Source organism: Lutzomyia longipalpis, chromosome 4 (genome assembly GCF_024334085.1).
Source record: "Lutzomyia longipalpis isolate SR_M1_2022 chromosome 4, ASM2433408v1".
NCBI lineage: Eukaryota > Metazoa > Arthropoda > Insecta > Diptera > Psychodidae > Lutzomyia > Lutzomyia longipalpis.
Window position 1 is genome coordinate 19,955,012 of NC_074710.1, and position 14,732 is coordinate 19,969,743.

Genomic DNA, 14,732 nt, shown 5'->3' on the forward strand with positions numbered 1-14,732 from the left:
CTGAACGTATTTTAGACGCATATCTTGATCCTCTTTCGGCAGCGAAATTAGAAAGAAAATCATCCAAAAATATCTTCATCTCCGATTCAGCGTGACCGGCGTGACCTAACTTTACAGGCTGGTAAAGCCAAACCTTGAGAAAACATAATGTAGCAAATGTTAACCTGCTCATAGAGTGAGTACCCCTTATTCGTCGTTTACGAAATATTAGGTATAAATTTGACAATAATTACACATTTTTATCATCCTTGGGATGTATTTTTCGTCTAAGTATGAAAATAAGAAATCCCATATGAAGTACTGATGCATATATGCTTCATGCATCAAAATTTCAAATAACATAGGGGGTGTGGCTAATGTCTTTTCGAAGTAATCTCTTATGATTTTTTCCTCTCAGAATCAAGAAGGAAAATTCAAATAAGTGTGGCTAGATCGGAACTAGATCTGTTCCTAATAAAAATCTAATGAATAAAATTACACAACATACGCATTCCACACATTGTAGAATACCAATTATAATGTCTGGGCATACCTGTTTTGATTTTTTTTTTCAAAGAGAGAAGATCCAAAAGATCAAACTCCTCCCACAATGCGGAAAATTTTACTATAAAATCAGCTTCACGCAACAAATTCTGCTCTCAGTGTTAATAAACTCAAAACAGTGATGAGTTTAATCATTTTCTGCCTTATTGTGAGTGTTTTAATTGTCTTTGGGTTGTTGCTGTACTACTCCCAAAAACGACCTAAGGATTTTCCACCAGGTGCTTTAGTTTGTCTGTTAAATAATGAGTTCATTGTCTAAAGTACTCTTTATGAGAATTTAAAAAGAAAAACGTTTAATTTATAAATATTCTGTTTTAATTGTTAAACAAACTTCATTACAATCGATCAAGCTGTTTTGTAAAAGTTTAATTCCTATCCAAGATCATCTATATTTTTTAGGGCCTCAATGGTATCCAATTGTTGGCAATTCCCTGCAGCTACGACGAACAGCTATGAAGCTAGGTGATACCCTTAGAGTCTACGAGAAGTGGAGTAGAGACTTTAACAGTCCAGATGTAGTAGGTTTCCGCCTAGGGCGTCAGCTCTTCATCACAGGCCTCTCTGCAAAGGCCGTTTACGACATTCACAAAATGGCTGTCTTCGATGGACGCCCAAAGGATTTTTTCACCTCAATCAGAACTCTTAAAACCTACGGTGGCATTACGTTCACGGATGAGAACCTCTGGAAGGAGCACAAGAATTTCACATTGAAACGTCTCAAAAATCTCGGAGTTGGCAGCAATCGGATGCAGGAACTAATTGAGAAGGAACTTTTGGGTTTCAAGCAAACGATTGAGAAGAAAATGGCGGCCGAAGGATCCCTCTGGCCTGGACCACTCCTCAAAGGACCCATAACAAATGTAATTTGGACTCTTGTGGCAGGAGATGCAGCAGAGCACATTGTCCTGTGGAAAACTCTGACAAAACTTCTTGATCAGCGTGTAAAGAACTTTGATCTATCCGATGGGGCTCTTTCGGATTTCCCATGGCTTCGTTTTGTAGCTCCTGAATATTTTGGCTACAACCTCCTCTGTCACATTAACAACGAACTTCAAGCTATCCTTCGGAGGATAATTAAGGATCATCATGGAAGCTATACGGAAAATAGGGCCGATGATGACTTTATCTATGCCTTCATCAGGGAAATGAAGAATCAGGCGTCAAATAAGGATTCAACATTCACCGATCGTCAACTTATGGTTGTTATGTTGGACTTTGTTATAGGTGGAACCTACGAAACGAGCGGAACATTCGATCTAGCCTTGATGACTTTAGCCCTCCGTGAGGATATTCAGGAGGAGATTTACGCTGAAATAGCTAGAACTCCCCGAGAAAATCTCCTCACCTACACCCATCGTGCTGATCTACCGCTCTCGCAGGCTTTCATCATGGAGATCGGTCGTTTCTACAACATAGCCCCACTTGGGGGACCACGAAGAGTTCTCGAGGATACCCACCTGTGTGGCTATCGTATCCCCAAGGATACAACAGTCCTGATTGGAAGTGAATTTGTGCACAAGAATCAAAATCTCTGGGGTGATCCTCATGTTTTTCGTCCATCACGCTTCCTCGATGAAACAAGAAGGAAACTTATTTATCCGGAGTATTTTTATCAATTCGGCCAGGGACGAAGGATGTGTATGGGAATAACACTGGCAAAGGCATTCTTGCACACCTTCCTCACGGGCATCGTACACGACTACAAGATTTCTGTTCCTCCCGGCAAGGAGCCTCCAAGTCAGGTGCTAATTCCTGGAATGTTCAGAAGTATTCAGCCCTATAGTGTGCAGTTTACAAAAAGAATTTAAGGACTTTTCAATTAAAACTGATTGTAAAAGGATAAGTTTTAGGAATTAATGAAGTTTTTTCGAATGGCCGCCATTTTCTTTAAGATTTTTAAGGTTATGTTTCAAAAATTCCCATTTGTATGAGAAACATTAGCGTCAATGTTTCATGTTTCCATTTTCATTTGATAGAAACAATAAGAAAACAACATAAAGTTAATCAGAATTCAGTTCGTTTATTTTTAAAGTTATTTTAAATCACAAAAGTCACAAAATGTAACTAAACTAATCCAAATTGATACAATTAAAATGAATTGAGGAAGTAGTTCAGGCGGAACTGGGCGTGTTTTGCCTGCCTGGGGCCATGATGGAAACCAGGTTGACTTACAGCTTCATCCGTGACAACCTTCTCCCGATCGGAATGAACGTCCGCCACGTACTTTTTAATCTTCATCCTCTTGTTCCCAGGCATCGGAACAAATTCCTGATTCTTCTCCTCCACCTCCACCTCCTCAGGAGCCTCCAATTCCCGCTCATCGCAGTCAAAACAAGTGAATTTCCCCCCTTCCTCATGTCCTGATGTCTGCACACAGCCTCCATGAAAGGGACGATGGCATTTCCCACATATTCCTCCGACTGCTTCATCTGCATCAAGAACCCGTCCTTTTGATGATTTGCAAACTTTAGCACCGCATATTTGTAGGGGTGCCGATGGATCCTGTGATCGTCCTTCGCATTGATTCAGCATCCACTGAATATCCCTGTTTGGCACATAAATTCCCTTCTGCATCACATTCTCCCGGAAATCGGGGCTCCTACACAGAAGGCATTTAAATCCATATCCAGCCTCCAGTGCAAAGGGTCTGAGGCATGAGCTGTGCATCCAAACTTTCTCCTTGCAGTGACTTTGAATGCATTTGAGTGGATGATATGGACCAATTGGTTCGAAACATATTGAACAGAATCGTTCTTCATCATACCCTTCGGGTGGATTCTGCGGCATTCCAGTATGTTGGTTGCAATATGTCTTCATCTCCTTGAAGTTCATCAAACAATCATTGTCAATGCCACAGATGAAATGATACGTTGTCTTGCATCCCACGTAGGCGCATTTCAGTTGTGCAAAGGGCTTCTTGCAGAATGAGCAAACCTATTAAAATTAAATAAAAAGAAATCTTCGTTAGTTTGATTTTCTTAACCCTTTTGCGTTCTCTTTGGGTCAAACGTAGAGCCAAATATAAAACAATTTTTTTTCATTTTTTTTAAATTGAGATGTTTTACTTTTAGTTAAAAATATATGTAATAATTGCAAAAGAACTTGAAGAAGTCGTTTTGTCAGAAAAATATTCTCTGAGAACATTCAGTGCATGTTTCAATGTTTTCATGTTTCACTTTAGACGTTTTCCAAGTTAACGTGAAACATTGAAACATTGGATCTTCCTTATGGTCACATTTACGTAAATTTAAAGCATTACTATGTATCTTGAAAAAAAAAAATTATTTTTAAAATTCCGGAAAAGTATAATGTTTCATGTTCAGGATAACCTATTACCCAAAAAAAAACATCAAAGGATTAACCTGCTGGCCGCCAAGACCTTGGAGCTTCCTTAGAGCGCCAAGGTGGGGTCGTTGAACGACCCCAAGAAGGAAGTCGATTTTCTCATAAACTATAAAACCGGGAACTGTCGGGTCACTACCTTTAGACTCCTTATATAGTCCTCTTGCCCCTTGCATCACAAATTCGCCACCCGGAAACACGCAGAAGAAGATATTAGGGAAAAACATTTTTCACTCATTTTTCACACTTTCTTCGTGAGAAATTTGCCACGAAGTTGACCGCAACTGTTATTTTTTTTCACTACTTCCCCACATTCCCCTCACTTCCCGCACCGTGATAAATGGCAATATTTCTCGAATATTCTTTATTGTTTTGCACATTTATATGCTTCTAATTATGTTTTATGTTGTTTATGTTACTTATTCGCGATAATTCTGACACTGAGATGGTAAAGTGAGAAAGTAAACACAACCCTTCAACCCCCTTCAACCATATGATTTATGATGTGACTAACTTCATTCTAAGAAATTTTCCGCAGCATGGCCGTTACACCAATTTTTGAATTCCCTTCTTCTACATTTTCCTTAATAACTTTTCTTGTGGTGGTCGGATTGAGCTGAAATTTTTACACAACCTCCTCAGATAACCAAAGAACTTATTTCCAAAAGATGGGAATGGTATCTTTTATATTTATTAAGTTATAGCACGAAATATAGGGCTGGGGTCGTTCAACGACCCCGCTTGGCGGCCTAGAGGTTAAACAAAAGATAAATTTAAAAAAGAGTTAAACGAAACAATGAAACTTTTCAAAGAATAGTTTTCTAAGATCATCAACAGGTTAGATATTATGATAATTATGATGAATACAACAATGTTTTTTTCGTTTCATGCGGTGTGCGAAAGGGTTAATGTATTTTTAGCTCTGATTCTCTCTTTTTACTAAATCAAACTATTCGGTTTTACTACTAAATGCCCAATTTAGGAAAAAAATCAATTAATTTTCATTTATTAGTTTGTTTAGAAAGGAAAATGAAATATTTTGTTTTAAAAAATGACGCCATCTTTTTTTTCAAGAGATTTTAACTCAAACTTTGATTTATTAAAAAAAATATATACCAATTTAGTTGAAAATCTATAGAAATAGTGCTGAGAAAGCAAAAAAAATTAATTTATTAGAATCTGATTAATTTCATTTCAATTATTGAGCAATATTGAAAAACTAAACCCTTATGTTTCCTAAGAAACATTTTACCGTCTTTTATTTTAGTTGTTAAACAACGTATAGAAACGAACGGAAATGGATTAAATAAAATAATTCTGAGACCCCATCTAGGCATGCTAAGGGTTAACTTTTTAATCATTTTGTTTACTTACAATCTTTTGGGCTTTCTTCGCTCCATTCTGAATATCCTTGCACAGGAATCCATCAATACCCTCATCATCCTTCCCACGCTGCGGAATGAACTCACTGAAGAGCTAAAATAATTATAAAAATAATTAATTAAAATGAATCAAAAGAAAGCTTTTGTATCCGGATGAAAAATTCTTGAGTCCAACTTACCAAGCAAAAGTGATGGCAAGTAATGCCTGAGTGGGTCTTCATTTCTCCATAAACCGTTTCATCATCTTCTTCCATCTTACACACAATGCACGACATTTTTCAGGCAAATTCTTAATTTTTCACGGGGAAAATAAAAAGACGCTCACTTGAATCAAAATCCAACATAACCTCAATATTGCGCGCAAAGTCGTTTTACCGGTTTTACCCACAAAGTGGTGAATAAACAGCTGATGACTCCTAACCTCACTTTATTAGCTTTTTAGGTTCTTGGGCATTTAAAAAATGCAAAACAATACGGATAAGACTATAATTAAAGTAATGGAAGGATCAAAAGAAGATTTAAAGGATCTGGATTTGACTATTGTCAAGGAAGAGTATGAGGTCCATAAGGCAGCAGCTGTTGGACTCAATTTAAGCAAAGCAAAGTAAGTCTGGTCAAGATCTGGCTGTTTCAGGCTGCTTCAACGAGTCATTTTATGTGATTCTTCTTCCTTCAATCTTCTTTTCCCAGGCATTCTCTCCTGAATCAAATTAAGCACAAATGCTCGGTGTGTGGAGTTCAATTCCTCAACATCTCCCAACTCAGTATCCATCAGAAGACGCACTTCAGCCTAGGAGCTTTGGGAGACTTTAACTGCTCAGAATGTCTGAGAACTTTTCGCTTCCAGCAGAGTCTCGATGAGCACAAGCTTCGTGTTCACTCCAATAATGCTCCATTGCCCTACAAAGCTTCTGCAGCCTCTGCTGGGGCTTCTAGGAGTGTTCAGCAGAAGTCAGAGCAGCCCGTTGTGGTGACAAAGGCAACGACAACGAAGCAACAGGCAACAACAAAGACGAGCGGAGGCGTCTATCAAGCAGAAGTCGCGACAAAAGTCTTCGAATGCGATAAATGTGAGAAGAAATTCAAGAGCAAATCGGGAATAAAGTGGCACATCCGTCTAATCCATGAAGGGTAACCATCAGCAGCAAAAGGATCTTCTTCTCGCCCAAAGTAAACTCAGATAATCTTTAATTTTCCTTTCAGGATGAAGCCAACATTCGGAAAGCAAAAATCCTTCCACTGCAGTCAATGCAGCGCTTCATTCGTCCTTAAAGAAGGTCTCCTCAATCACATGGATATGCACAATAGAGAATCATTTGAATGCCCTAAATGTCCGGGAAAGTACACGGATAAAAAGGACTTCTTCAAGCACTTCCATTTGGTGCACAGAACGGATTTCTCGTGCAATTTGTGTGAGAAGATATTCAAGAATTTTGCCGGATATTGGACACACATTGAAGCTCATCGGATTATGGTGCAGCAAAAATGTGAGCTGGATGAGGAGGCATTGACGTGCAAATCATGCCGGAGGACCTTTCGGAGTATTGAGAAGTTGAAGATGCATTCCCAACGAAGGCGAACGATGCAATGCGATCTGTGCCAGCAGACCATTTATGCTTGTGATCGATTGAAGCACATTCGGCACTTTCATCGTATTCCTTGGTGAGTCTTTTTTTTTAACCCTTACAGGACGTTGATTAATTGATAATTATCTCACACTTCGTAAAGGCAAAAGAAAGCAAAGAATGCCGTGAAGATTCACTGCAATCACTGTGGGGGGGACTTCAGTGAAAAGTTACGATATGAAAATCATCCTTGTTTCCGGGATCATGTCGAGGATGTCCTTCGGAAAAAACATCTCCGATGGATTAAGAATAATGCAGAAGTGGAAATTCTCGAGGGAGCTTCATCAATGGGCATCACTGGTAAGTACATATAAGAGTCTAGGAATTTCAATTATAATAAATATGTAATCAGGGAGTTCAGAAAGTTCAGACTTTTCTTTAAAGGTTAAAACTAATTTATTTTCATGCTAAAAAGGCTCAAAATTACATTGAAAGAAATCTAGAAATAGAATTTTCAAAATATTACAATAAACATTAAACGTTAGATATAGAAAACGTCAAGTAAAATACTCGTTAATCGTTCAAAAGTAAACGTCAAGCGTTAAAAATATATTAGACACCCCAACAAACGTCTATCGTTAGAAAATAAATGTCAAACTTCAAAAATAAGCAGAAAAACGATCGTGGACTGTTGAAAAGGAAACGTTTAACGCCAAAACGAACAAAGTTAGAAAAAAAACCGCTGGAGTTTGAAAAGGCAAAAAGTTGAAAAAAAAGAAAAACGTCAAACGTTAGAAAAAAACAAAAGACATTAAAAAGAAAAATATATGTTGGTAAAGAAAATTCAAAAGTTAAAAAAGAATTAGGTAATAAAAGCTGAAAAGGTCAATAAAATAAAATAAACTTCAAACGTTAAAACGGATTTGTCAATCATTAGACAAGAAAATTATCAATTGTTAAGGGAAAAACGTCAAACCTTAAGAAAAGAATCATTAGCTTTTATAAATAAATCAAACCGCAAAAGATTAGCGTCAGGCGTTGAAAGTGAACGTCTAGTGTTAGAAGAGAAACGTCAAATATTTAAAAAAAAAAAAAGTCGTTAAACATTATAAAAGAAACTTCAAATTTAAGGAACGTCAAATGTTGGAAAAAATGTTAAACGATAAATAAAAATTAAACAGAAAAATGAATGTTAGACGTTAAAATGTAAACGTTATACACTAAAAAAGAACATGTTTTATGTTCATGTTATAAATGAAAGACTATACTGTAGTTGGAAAAAACGTCAAAAATTAAAAAAAAAACGTCGAACGTTAGAAAATAATCATCAACTAATATTATTTTGTCCAAAATTTATTCGAATTTCTAACCTAATATATTTTTATATTAAATTCAATGGGGTTGACTGAGAGAAAATCAAAATTGGACTGAATTTAATGTATAAATAAATTACGCTAGAAATTCGAATAAATATTGCACGAACCGATAAAAGAAAGAACGTCAAACGTTAAAAAATTAAGCTTCTTAAAAGAAACGTCAGACGTTAAAACAAACAACAAAGAAACGTCAAACTTTTAATAAAAACTTCAATTGTTATAAATTAACATCAAACGTTAGGAGATAAATGTCAATGACTTGTAAAGAAATGTCATCAAGTCATTTTTAATCCATATCTAACGTCTTTTGAAGATTAGATCTTTTAGATTTCTGGCTCCGCCACTATGCGATTTTACTCGAAAAGGGTAAAGCTGCCCTACTTTACAGTATTATAATAAAATAATCTATTTTTTTCTTTTTATCTATCTTGTAGATTTGAACGTTGAGAAGCCAATACCGCCAAAAATGCTGTTTGAATGTGAAATTTGTGGGCGCAAATTTCGTACAAAAGAGGCAATTCGTTCTCATATTAATAAGGCTCACGTGCAGTTAGTTTTTCTTTATTTATTTTTAAATTTTTTCTTTTGAGTTTAAGAAGAGCTAAAAAATATTTTATTTTGCTTCGACAGAGTGGACCCATACAAAGCGCTCTCAATAGACAAAGATGGTCTCTTCCAATGCGACATGTGCCTGAAGAAGGTACCCTTTGGATCGCTGCGTGAGCATATGCGACAAGAAGGGAGGAATGTATTCCCGTGCAAACTCTGCGGGGGCCTATTTTCGCGCCTATTCGACCTGAAGCGGCATAAAGCACTAAAATTGACAAATACTGAAACATTCCAATGCCCACAGTGTCCGAGAACTTTCCATTTTAAGGGGAATTTGAATATTCACGCTGCCTACAGCCATGGGATGCGTGTTGAGTGCAGAGATTACATTTGTAAAGTGTGTGGGAAGAAATTTGATCGTTCTGCGAATTTTAGTAATCACACAAAGCGTCATAAAATGGAAATTTTGGAATGTAAAGAGTGCAAAAGAGTCTTCCGGGGGCATGTGGCTCTTAAGCGGCACATTGGAGTCGTTCATTTTGGGTAAAAGAACTCTTTTTTTTATCATAAAGTTTCTATGTTAAATTTCTTCTATCTCTTCAGGATGCATCGGAGTGATTTTACGGGACAGAAGCATCCCTGTGAGCAATGCCCGAAAGTTTTCTCCAATCAATTTGGTCTTGAGAAGCATCAGCTATGTCATATGGCTGATAGGCCTTTCAAGTGCAAAATCTGCCTTAAAACCTACAAGCATAGTCAATATTTAGCTAAACATATAAAGGACGCTCACACAGACATAACCTCAATTGCTGCAATGGCGGAAAATGGTGAAGCAACTGCAGAATTTGCATTTAAAATGGAAGATAATGCGGAAGGGAATGAAGACAGGAAGCCACAAATTCCGGAAGGAAATATTCTCGAAAACCTCAAAAATCAAGGCGGAGAACCTACAAAAATTATCAAAATGGAGACCCATGAAGCCATAGATGTTAAAGTTGAATGGGAATGAATGGAAAGAATCAAGGAAACGTCCTTTAGGTGCTAAAAACAATCCATTTGTAAACTTCTTTAGCTAAAAATAAAATTTTCCTTACAAAAAACATCAAAATTATTGGAATAAATTTAAGCGGGAAATGAAATAAATTGGCGCTCAAACGGTTTTAGGTTAGAATTACCAAGAATGAGGTTAGGGAAGCGCAGCTAAGAAAATGTAAACAGGGTGGTGAATTTCAAAGGTTCTCTTTGAGTGATTTCTGTCGTCATTAGGAAATGAAAATTGTCGTAAATTGAAGATAAATAAAATGGATGGAGTCTCAGAACAGGAGGAGAAGGTGCTGGATACGTCAATTCTAAAGGAGGAGTACACAATTCAAACGCCAAGAGTGCCAGAAGTTATATACAGTGGGGCCATGTAAGTCATTTCCCTGGTTTCCCTGTTTTTTATTGTATTTTATCCTGTGCAGGGTTGCTGAAACTCAGTTTTTCATCGCTTAAGTTTAATGATCTTTAGTTCAGCCCTGAGTTCCCTGAACCGTCTGAACCTCTTAATCTTATGTTTGAATTGTAATAGCTTTAAACTGACCTTGTTTAGGTTAACCCCGAGCCTTAGATTAGGTCTTGATCTCTTTAGCAAATTAGGCTTAAGTTCTGGCCTAAGTCTGATTCTTTAACTTTTAAACTAAACCATTTTAGCCTAAATTTTTTACCTTAAAATTCAACTTATCTCAGTTCAGCCCGTTGAGATTAACTAAACTAGTTTATTTATAGCCTAATCCTTTTCGCTTAAACCTAAATTTCTTTAAGTAACATCAGAACTTTCTTTTACGTAACATGTCCTTCTTAAACTAAAGCCTGTTCTTAGGCCTCTTAAGCCCTTAAACTGATTGTTTTATCCTCAACTACTTTAGCTAATTATGAACTTATTTCAGTTAAGCTTTACTAAGTTATTTTATTTATCGCATTCTTCTAGCTAGATCTTGATGCTACAACTTCTTTATATCAGTCTCTCTAGATTAATCCTGGTGTTCTTTCTGTTCTTTAGCCGTTAAACTGACTTGTTGTAGTCTAAACTATACTTAAAGGTAATTTTAAGTTTCGTCAGAAAAAAACAAAAGTATTTTATTCATGGCCTAACTTTTCTAGCTGAATTCTGACGTTTTTTAATTAGGGCCTAGGAATTTTCAGGGTCTAGTTTATAGGCCCTGAGGAAGGACTTAAATAATCCGAAACAGTGGCCTTGAATATTTAATTATCCGAGCTTGAGACTGAAAATCCGTCTTTCAAGAAAACCCATTCAACGCCTACGGTCGTCCCTTAACTAGTTTAGGAATCTTCACTTATGCTTACCATTCCTTAGTTAAAACCTGAGCTTCTTAAGCTTCTTTACCTGAACCTTTTTTTTTAATAAAATTTAGCTTCCTGTTCTTGACTTGAAGCCTGAGACAGATCTAAAAATAAGTCTCCAAAGTTTTGGATAATTTTAAAGAATTCTGTCCGTTTCAGACAATCCTCTCTTCCTGGAAAGTCCCTCCTAAATCAAATTAAGCACAAATGCTCAGTGTGTGGAGTTCAGTTCCTTAACATTTCCCAACTGAGTATCCATCAGAAGACGCACTCCAGCCTAGGAGCTCTGGGAGACTTTAACTGCTCAGAATGTCTGAGAACTTTTCGCTTCCAGCAGAGTCTCGATGAGCACAAGCTTCGTGTTCACTCCAATAAGGCTCCATTGCCTTACAAAGCTTCTGTAGCCTCTGCAGGAGCTTCTAGGAGTGTTCAGCAGAAGTCAGAGCAGCCCACAGTTGTCAGCAAGGCAACGACAATGAAGCAACAGGCAGCAAGAAAGACGAGCGGAGGCGTAGCAGAAGTCGCGACGAAAGTCTTCGAATGCGATAAATGTGAGAAGAAATTCAAGAGCAAGTCGGGAATAAAATGGCACATCCGTCTAATCCATGAAGGGTAACCACCAGCAGAAAAAGAATCTTCGTTTCGCCCAAATTAAACTCAGATAATCTTCATTTTTCTTTCAGGATAAAACAAATATTCAAAATGGACAGGAATAACATATATAAATCCTTCCAATGCAACCTGTGTAACAAAAAATACATACGTGAAGAAAATCTCCTGGTGCACATGGACACGCACAAAGGCAAGGCATTTGATTGTCCGAAATGCTTTAAAAAATTTCCAAATAAGTGCCTACTTCAACAACATTTGCACGTGCATACAGATGATCTCTCATGCAGTAGGTGCATGAATACTTTTCCGAGCATCATGTATTTATTTCGTCATGCGGTGAATCAACAGAAATTCATTCCTCCATGTGAACGATGTGAACCAAATGAGGAAAATCTTACGTGTTGCGGGAGAGAGTTTGGTGATCTTGAGAAATTGCAGAGGCACGTGAAGTTAAGGGAAAGAATAAAGTGCAGCCTGTGCTGCGAAGTAATTTACAAAAATCAGAGAAATAAGCACATTCGTGATATTCATCAAATTGCAATGTAAGACGCCTGCTAAGGACGTTTTCTCTGCAACATTTTCGTTGTTAATTTACTGGAGTTCTTCTTGTTTTTTGACAGAGCTCCAAAAACTGGTTTTCTGCCACAAATATCAGTCCAATGCAAACAATGCGAGAAGACGTTCTTCAAGAAGAATCGCTATGATACGCATTCTTGTTTCCGGAATCCGTACAAGCGTCTACTCAAGTATGAGCCACTCGAGAGAGTTGAGGAGGAAAAGAGTGAAGAATCCAAAGAAATGAAGGAAGACGTTGAAGGAGCCGAAATAATTGGTAAGTAAGACTCAAGAGGAGCTTCTTTACTAGAAGTTTTGACGTCTGATCTTTAATCTTGTATTTAACAGCTATTCCAGATGAAGAGATCTTGACAAAGCCCGTTCCAATGGAAAGACCTTTTGAGTGTGAAATCTGTGGGCTTAAATTTGCTACGAAGCGCTCAGTTTCGCAGCATATAACCTTCACCCACATACGGTTCTGTTCTTTCCAGAGTACATCCTTAATGTGACGCTGCTGACTAGTTTTTTTCTTCCTTTTTAGTCTTCATCCATATAGAGTCCTTGCAAAAGACGACGATGGACTCTTTCAGTGTACCGTATGCAAAGAGAAGGTCCCTTTTGCTTCCCTACGTAAGCATTTGCAGGAAGAGGGAATGGACTTATGGCCTTGTAAGGTCTGCGGGAGCCTCTTTAGACTACTCCGTGACTTGAAGCAGCACAAACGGCTGCATAAGACTCTAAAGACTTCCCAATCAATAGAAATGCTAAAGTGTCCTCATTGCCCAAAAACATTTCCAGACAAAGAACTCTTCAGACTTCATAAACACCGGTATAAGTATGAAGAGTGCAAGATTTGTGGGAGAAAGGTTGTTTGCCTAAAGAATCACATGAAGCGACATAGTTTGAAGCATTTAGAATGTGAAAAATGTGGGAAAGTCCTTAAGGGCAGAGAAGCCTTAAAGCGACATATTGGCATCATTCACTTTGGGTAAGATCATATCGTAGATGGTTCAAGCCACAGATAACTAATCTTTTTCTTGCAGCATGCAAAACACCGACTTTTTTTATGGAAAATATGTTTGTAGCATTTGCAACAAGATCTTTGACACTATGCAAGTCTATGATATGCATTTAGCATCACACAAGGCTCCTAAAAGTCTAGCCTGCCAGCAATGCAACAGAGTATTCAAAAATAAAATGGCTCTGCATATTCACCAGAAGAAGGTACACATAAAAGAAAAGGACAAAATGTACAAAAAAAAGAAAATATCCTTGGAAGAATGGAAGGAACTCTATAACCTGGCAGAGAAGCTAAAAGCAGACGAATCAGGAGTCACAGATCAGAGCAAAAGTGATAAGGTGGAAGACTCCAAAACAGAAATAATCGACTTGACGACTGATACAGTCAAAATTGAGATAAGTGATGAAGAATGATGAAAAAGTAGGAGCAAAGGAGGAATTTTGTAATTGATTAAGCTGATTAAAGATGAAAGATTTATTAAAGTTACTTTGAATAAACTGAATTAGTTGTTTCCGTTGTACTTGCTTTTCTAAAGGAGTTTCGTCTTCTAAACTTCATCCATTAAGAGGGTAAGCTGCTAATAATTTGATGCTCTAACCTATGGACAACTCTTTCAGTAACGCCTGACTCTCAGCCTCACGACTAAACTGATCTGGTTCAGGATTGTGCTAAGAAGAAGGCTAAGATTGACGACTAAACACATGAATGACTCACCCTTATCAAGTTTTACCTATTCGTCCTCTCGTTTCTCACAACTTCTATGTCTCTATTTACTCACATTTTCTCTACTCAGGTTTAGGGGTATTCATATCACTCCATGAGCAGGTTAACATTTACAGGGCGCTATACAGAGTTCAGCCTTCTTAGCCAACCGACTATTTGATTGTATATAATACTAGAAATACAATTTTGGAATAAGGCTTTACAGTTGTTCTTTACAAATTGAGTAGTCTTACCAGTTTAGAGCAGACCTAACTGCTAAGGTAACCTCTAATTTATCAGTCTTAGAACTAAACTGCTCTAGTTCACCGTTGAACTACGGCAGCTGACTATTAAACTTACGACTTTTCTCAGCACATCTATTCTTCTTCTGCTCTATTATTAATAGATTTGGATTTAGAGACCCTCACTCCATGAGCAGGGTAACATTCACTGAACAAGAGTCAATGGCGCAAAAATTCATTTTAATTCATCGTAGAAGTTAGAATGAATTCTAGTCCTTTTAATGGATAAGAATTATATAAAGAATATTTTTTATATCAATTTTTATGCTTTAATTTAAAAAAAATCAGATCTTTACTCAATAAGATCCCTCAAAGTGTAAGAGTCGTATCGTCTTACCTATTTTACACAAGATAAAGATCTCATCCGGATTCTCTCTAAAGAATATTCTTATTTCCAGGAAACTTCCTCTCTTGTTAATCACTTTGAATTTCAAGAAAAA

At 37.2% G+C, this 14,732-nt stretch overlaps 5 protein-coding genes across 7 annotated transcripts in view; 3 read left to right on the plus strand and 2 right to left on the minus strand.

Annotated features, from left to right (window-relative positions):
* The window catches only part of LOC129794712 (uncharacterized), a 34,431-nt gene extending 19,730 nt beyond the window's left edge, over positions 1-14,701 (minus strand). Inside the window, exon 1 of one of the 3 annotated variants that reach the window (XM_055835560.1) lies at positions 14,630-14,701. The gene's annotated coding sequence lies outside the window, so the exon portion shown is untranslated. The remainder of the gene's footprint in view (positions 1-14,629) is intronic. The other 2 variants (XM_055835563.1, XM_055835564.1) reach the window with 2 other exon arrangements.
* Positions 665-2,550, plus strand: LOC129795233 (probable cytochrome P450 305a1). The gene is made up of 2 exons (XM_055836320.1): positions 665-761; positions 943-2,550. The coding sequence occupies exons 1-2, from the start codon at positions 665-667 to the stop codon at positions 2,349-2,351; spliced, it is 1,506 nt and encodes a 501-aa protein (XP_055692295.1). The 3' UTR covers positions 2,352-2,550.
* LOC129794740 (G2/M phase-specific E3 ubiquitin-protein ligase-like) lies at positions 2,544-5,630 on the minus strand. The gene is made up of 3 exons (XM_055835595.1): positions 5,447-5,630; positions 5,260-5,361; positions 2,544-3,477 (listed from the first exon to the last, which is right to left on the minus strand). Exons 1-3 carry the CDS (start codon positions 5,540-5,542, stop codon positions 2,632-2,634), a joined length of 1,044 nt encoding a protein of 347 aa, XP_055691570.1. The 5' UTR covers positions 5,543-5,630; the 3' UTR covers positions 2,544-2,631.
* On the plus strand, positions 5,681-9,865 carry LOC129794690 (zinc finger protein 808-like). Its single transcript, XM_055835534.1, has 7 exons — positions 5,681-5,871; positions 5,958-6,398; positions 6,471-6,929; positions 6,996-7,192; positions 8,643-8,757; positions 8,839-9,300; positions 9,361-9,865. Exons 1-7 carry the CDS (start codon positions 5,729-5,731, stop codon positions 9,764-9,766), a joined length of 2,223 nt encoding a protein of 740 aa, XP_055691509.1. The 5' UTR covers positions 5,681-5,728; the 3' UTR covers positions 9,767-9,865.
* LOC129794689 (zinc finger protein 26-like) lies at positions 9,968-13,790 on the plus strand. Its single transcript, XM_055835533.1, has 7 exons — positions 9,968-10,168; positions 11,260-11,712; positions 11,784-12,254; positions 12,333-12,544; positions 12,616-12,742; positions 12,809-13,255; positions 13,311-13,790. The coding sequence occupies exons 1-7, from the start codon at positions 10,059-10,061 to the stop codon at positions 13,699-13,701; spliced, it is 2,211 nt and encodes a 736-aa protein (XP_055691508.1). The 5' UTR covers positions 9,968-10,058; the 3' UTR covers positions 13,702-13,790.
* Positions 14,702-14,732: the final 31 nt, after the last annotated feature.

Bases quoted from the DNA above. Each gene is read 5' to 3' on its own strand.
- LOC129795233 (XM_055836320.1), top strand. From the start codon at position 665: ATGAGTTTAATCATTTTCTGCCTTATTGTGAGTGTTTTAATTGTCTTT. The intron at 762-942 runs GTGCTTTAGTTT...TATATTTTTTAG, and splicing joins ACCTAAGGATTTTCCACCAG to GGCCTCAATGGTATCCAATT.
- LOC129794740 (XM_055835595.1), bottom strand. From the start codon at position 5,542: ATGTCGTGCATTGTGTGTAAGATGGAAGAAGATGATGAAACGGTTTAT. The intron at 5,362-5,446 runs GTAAGTTGGACT...TAATTATTTTAG, and splicing joins CTTGCCATCACTTTTGCTTG to CTCTTCAGTGAGTTCATTCC. The intron at 3,478-5,259 runs GTAAGTAAACAA...TAATTTTAATAG, and splicing joins CGAAGAAAGCCCAAAAGATT to GTTTGCTCATTCTGCAAGAA.
- LOC129794690 (XM_055835534.1), top strand. From the start codon at position 5,729: ATGCAAAACAATACGGATAAGACTATAATTAAAGTAATGGAAGGATCA. The intron at 6,399-6,470 runs GTAACCATCAGC...TTTTCCTTTCAG, and splicing joins ATCCGTCTAATCCATGAAGG to GATGAAGCCAACATTCGGAA. The intron at 7,193-8,642 runs GTAAGTACATAT...TCTATCTTGTAG, and splicing joins TTCATCAATGGGCATCACTG to ATTTGAACGTTGAGAAGCCA.
- LOC129794689 (XM_055835533.1), top strand. From the start codon at position 10,059: ATGGATGGAGTCTCAGAACAGGAGGAGAAGGTGCTGGATACGTCAATT. The intron at 12,255-12,332 runs GTAAGACGCCTG...GTTTTTTGACAG, and splicing joins GATATTCATCAAATTGCAAT to AGCTCCAAAAACTGGTTTTC. The intron at 12,545-12,615 runs GTAAGTAAGACT...TGTATTTAACAG, and splicing joins TGAAGGAGCCGAAATAATTG to CTATTCCAGATGAAGAGATC.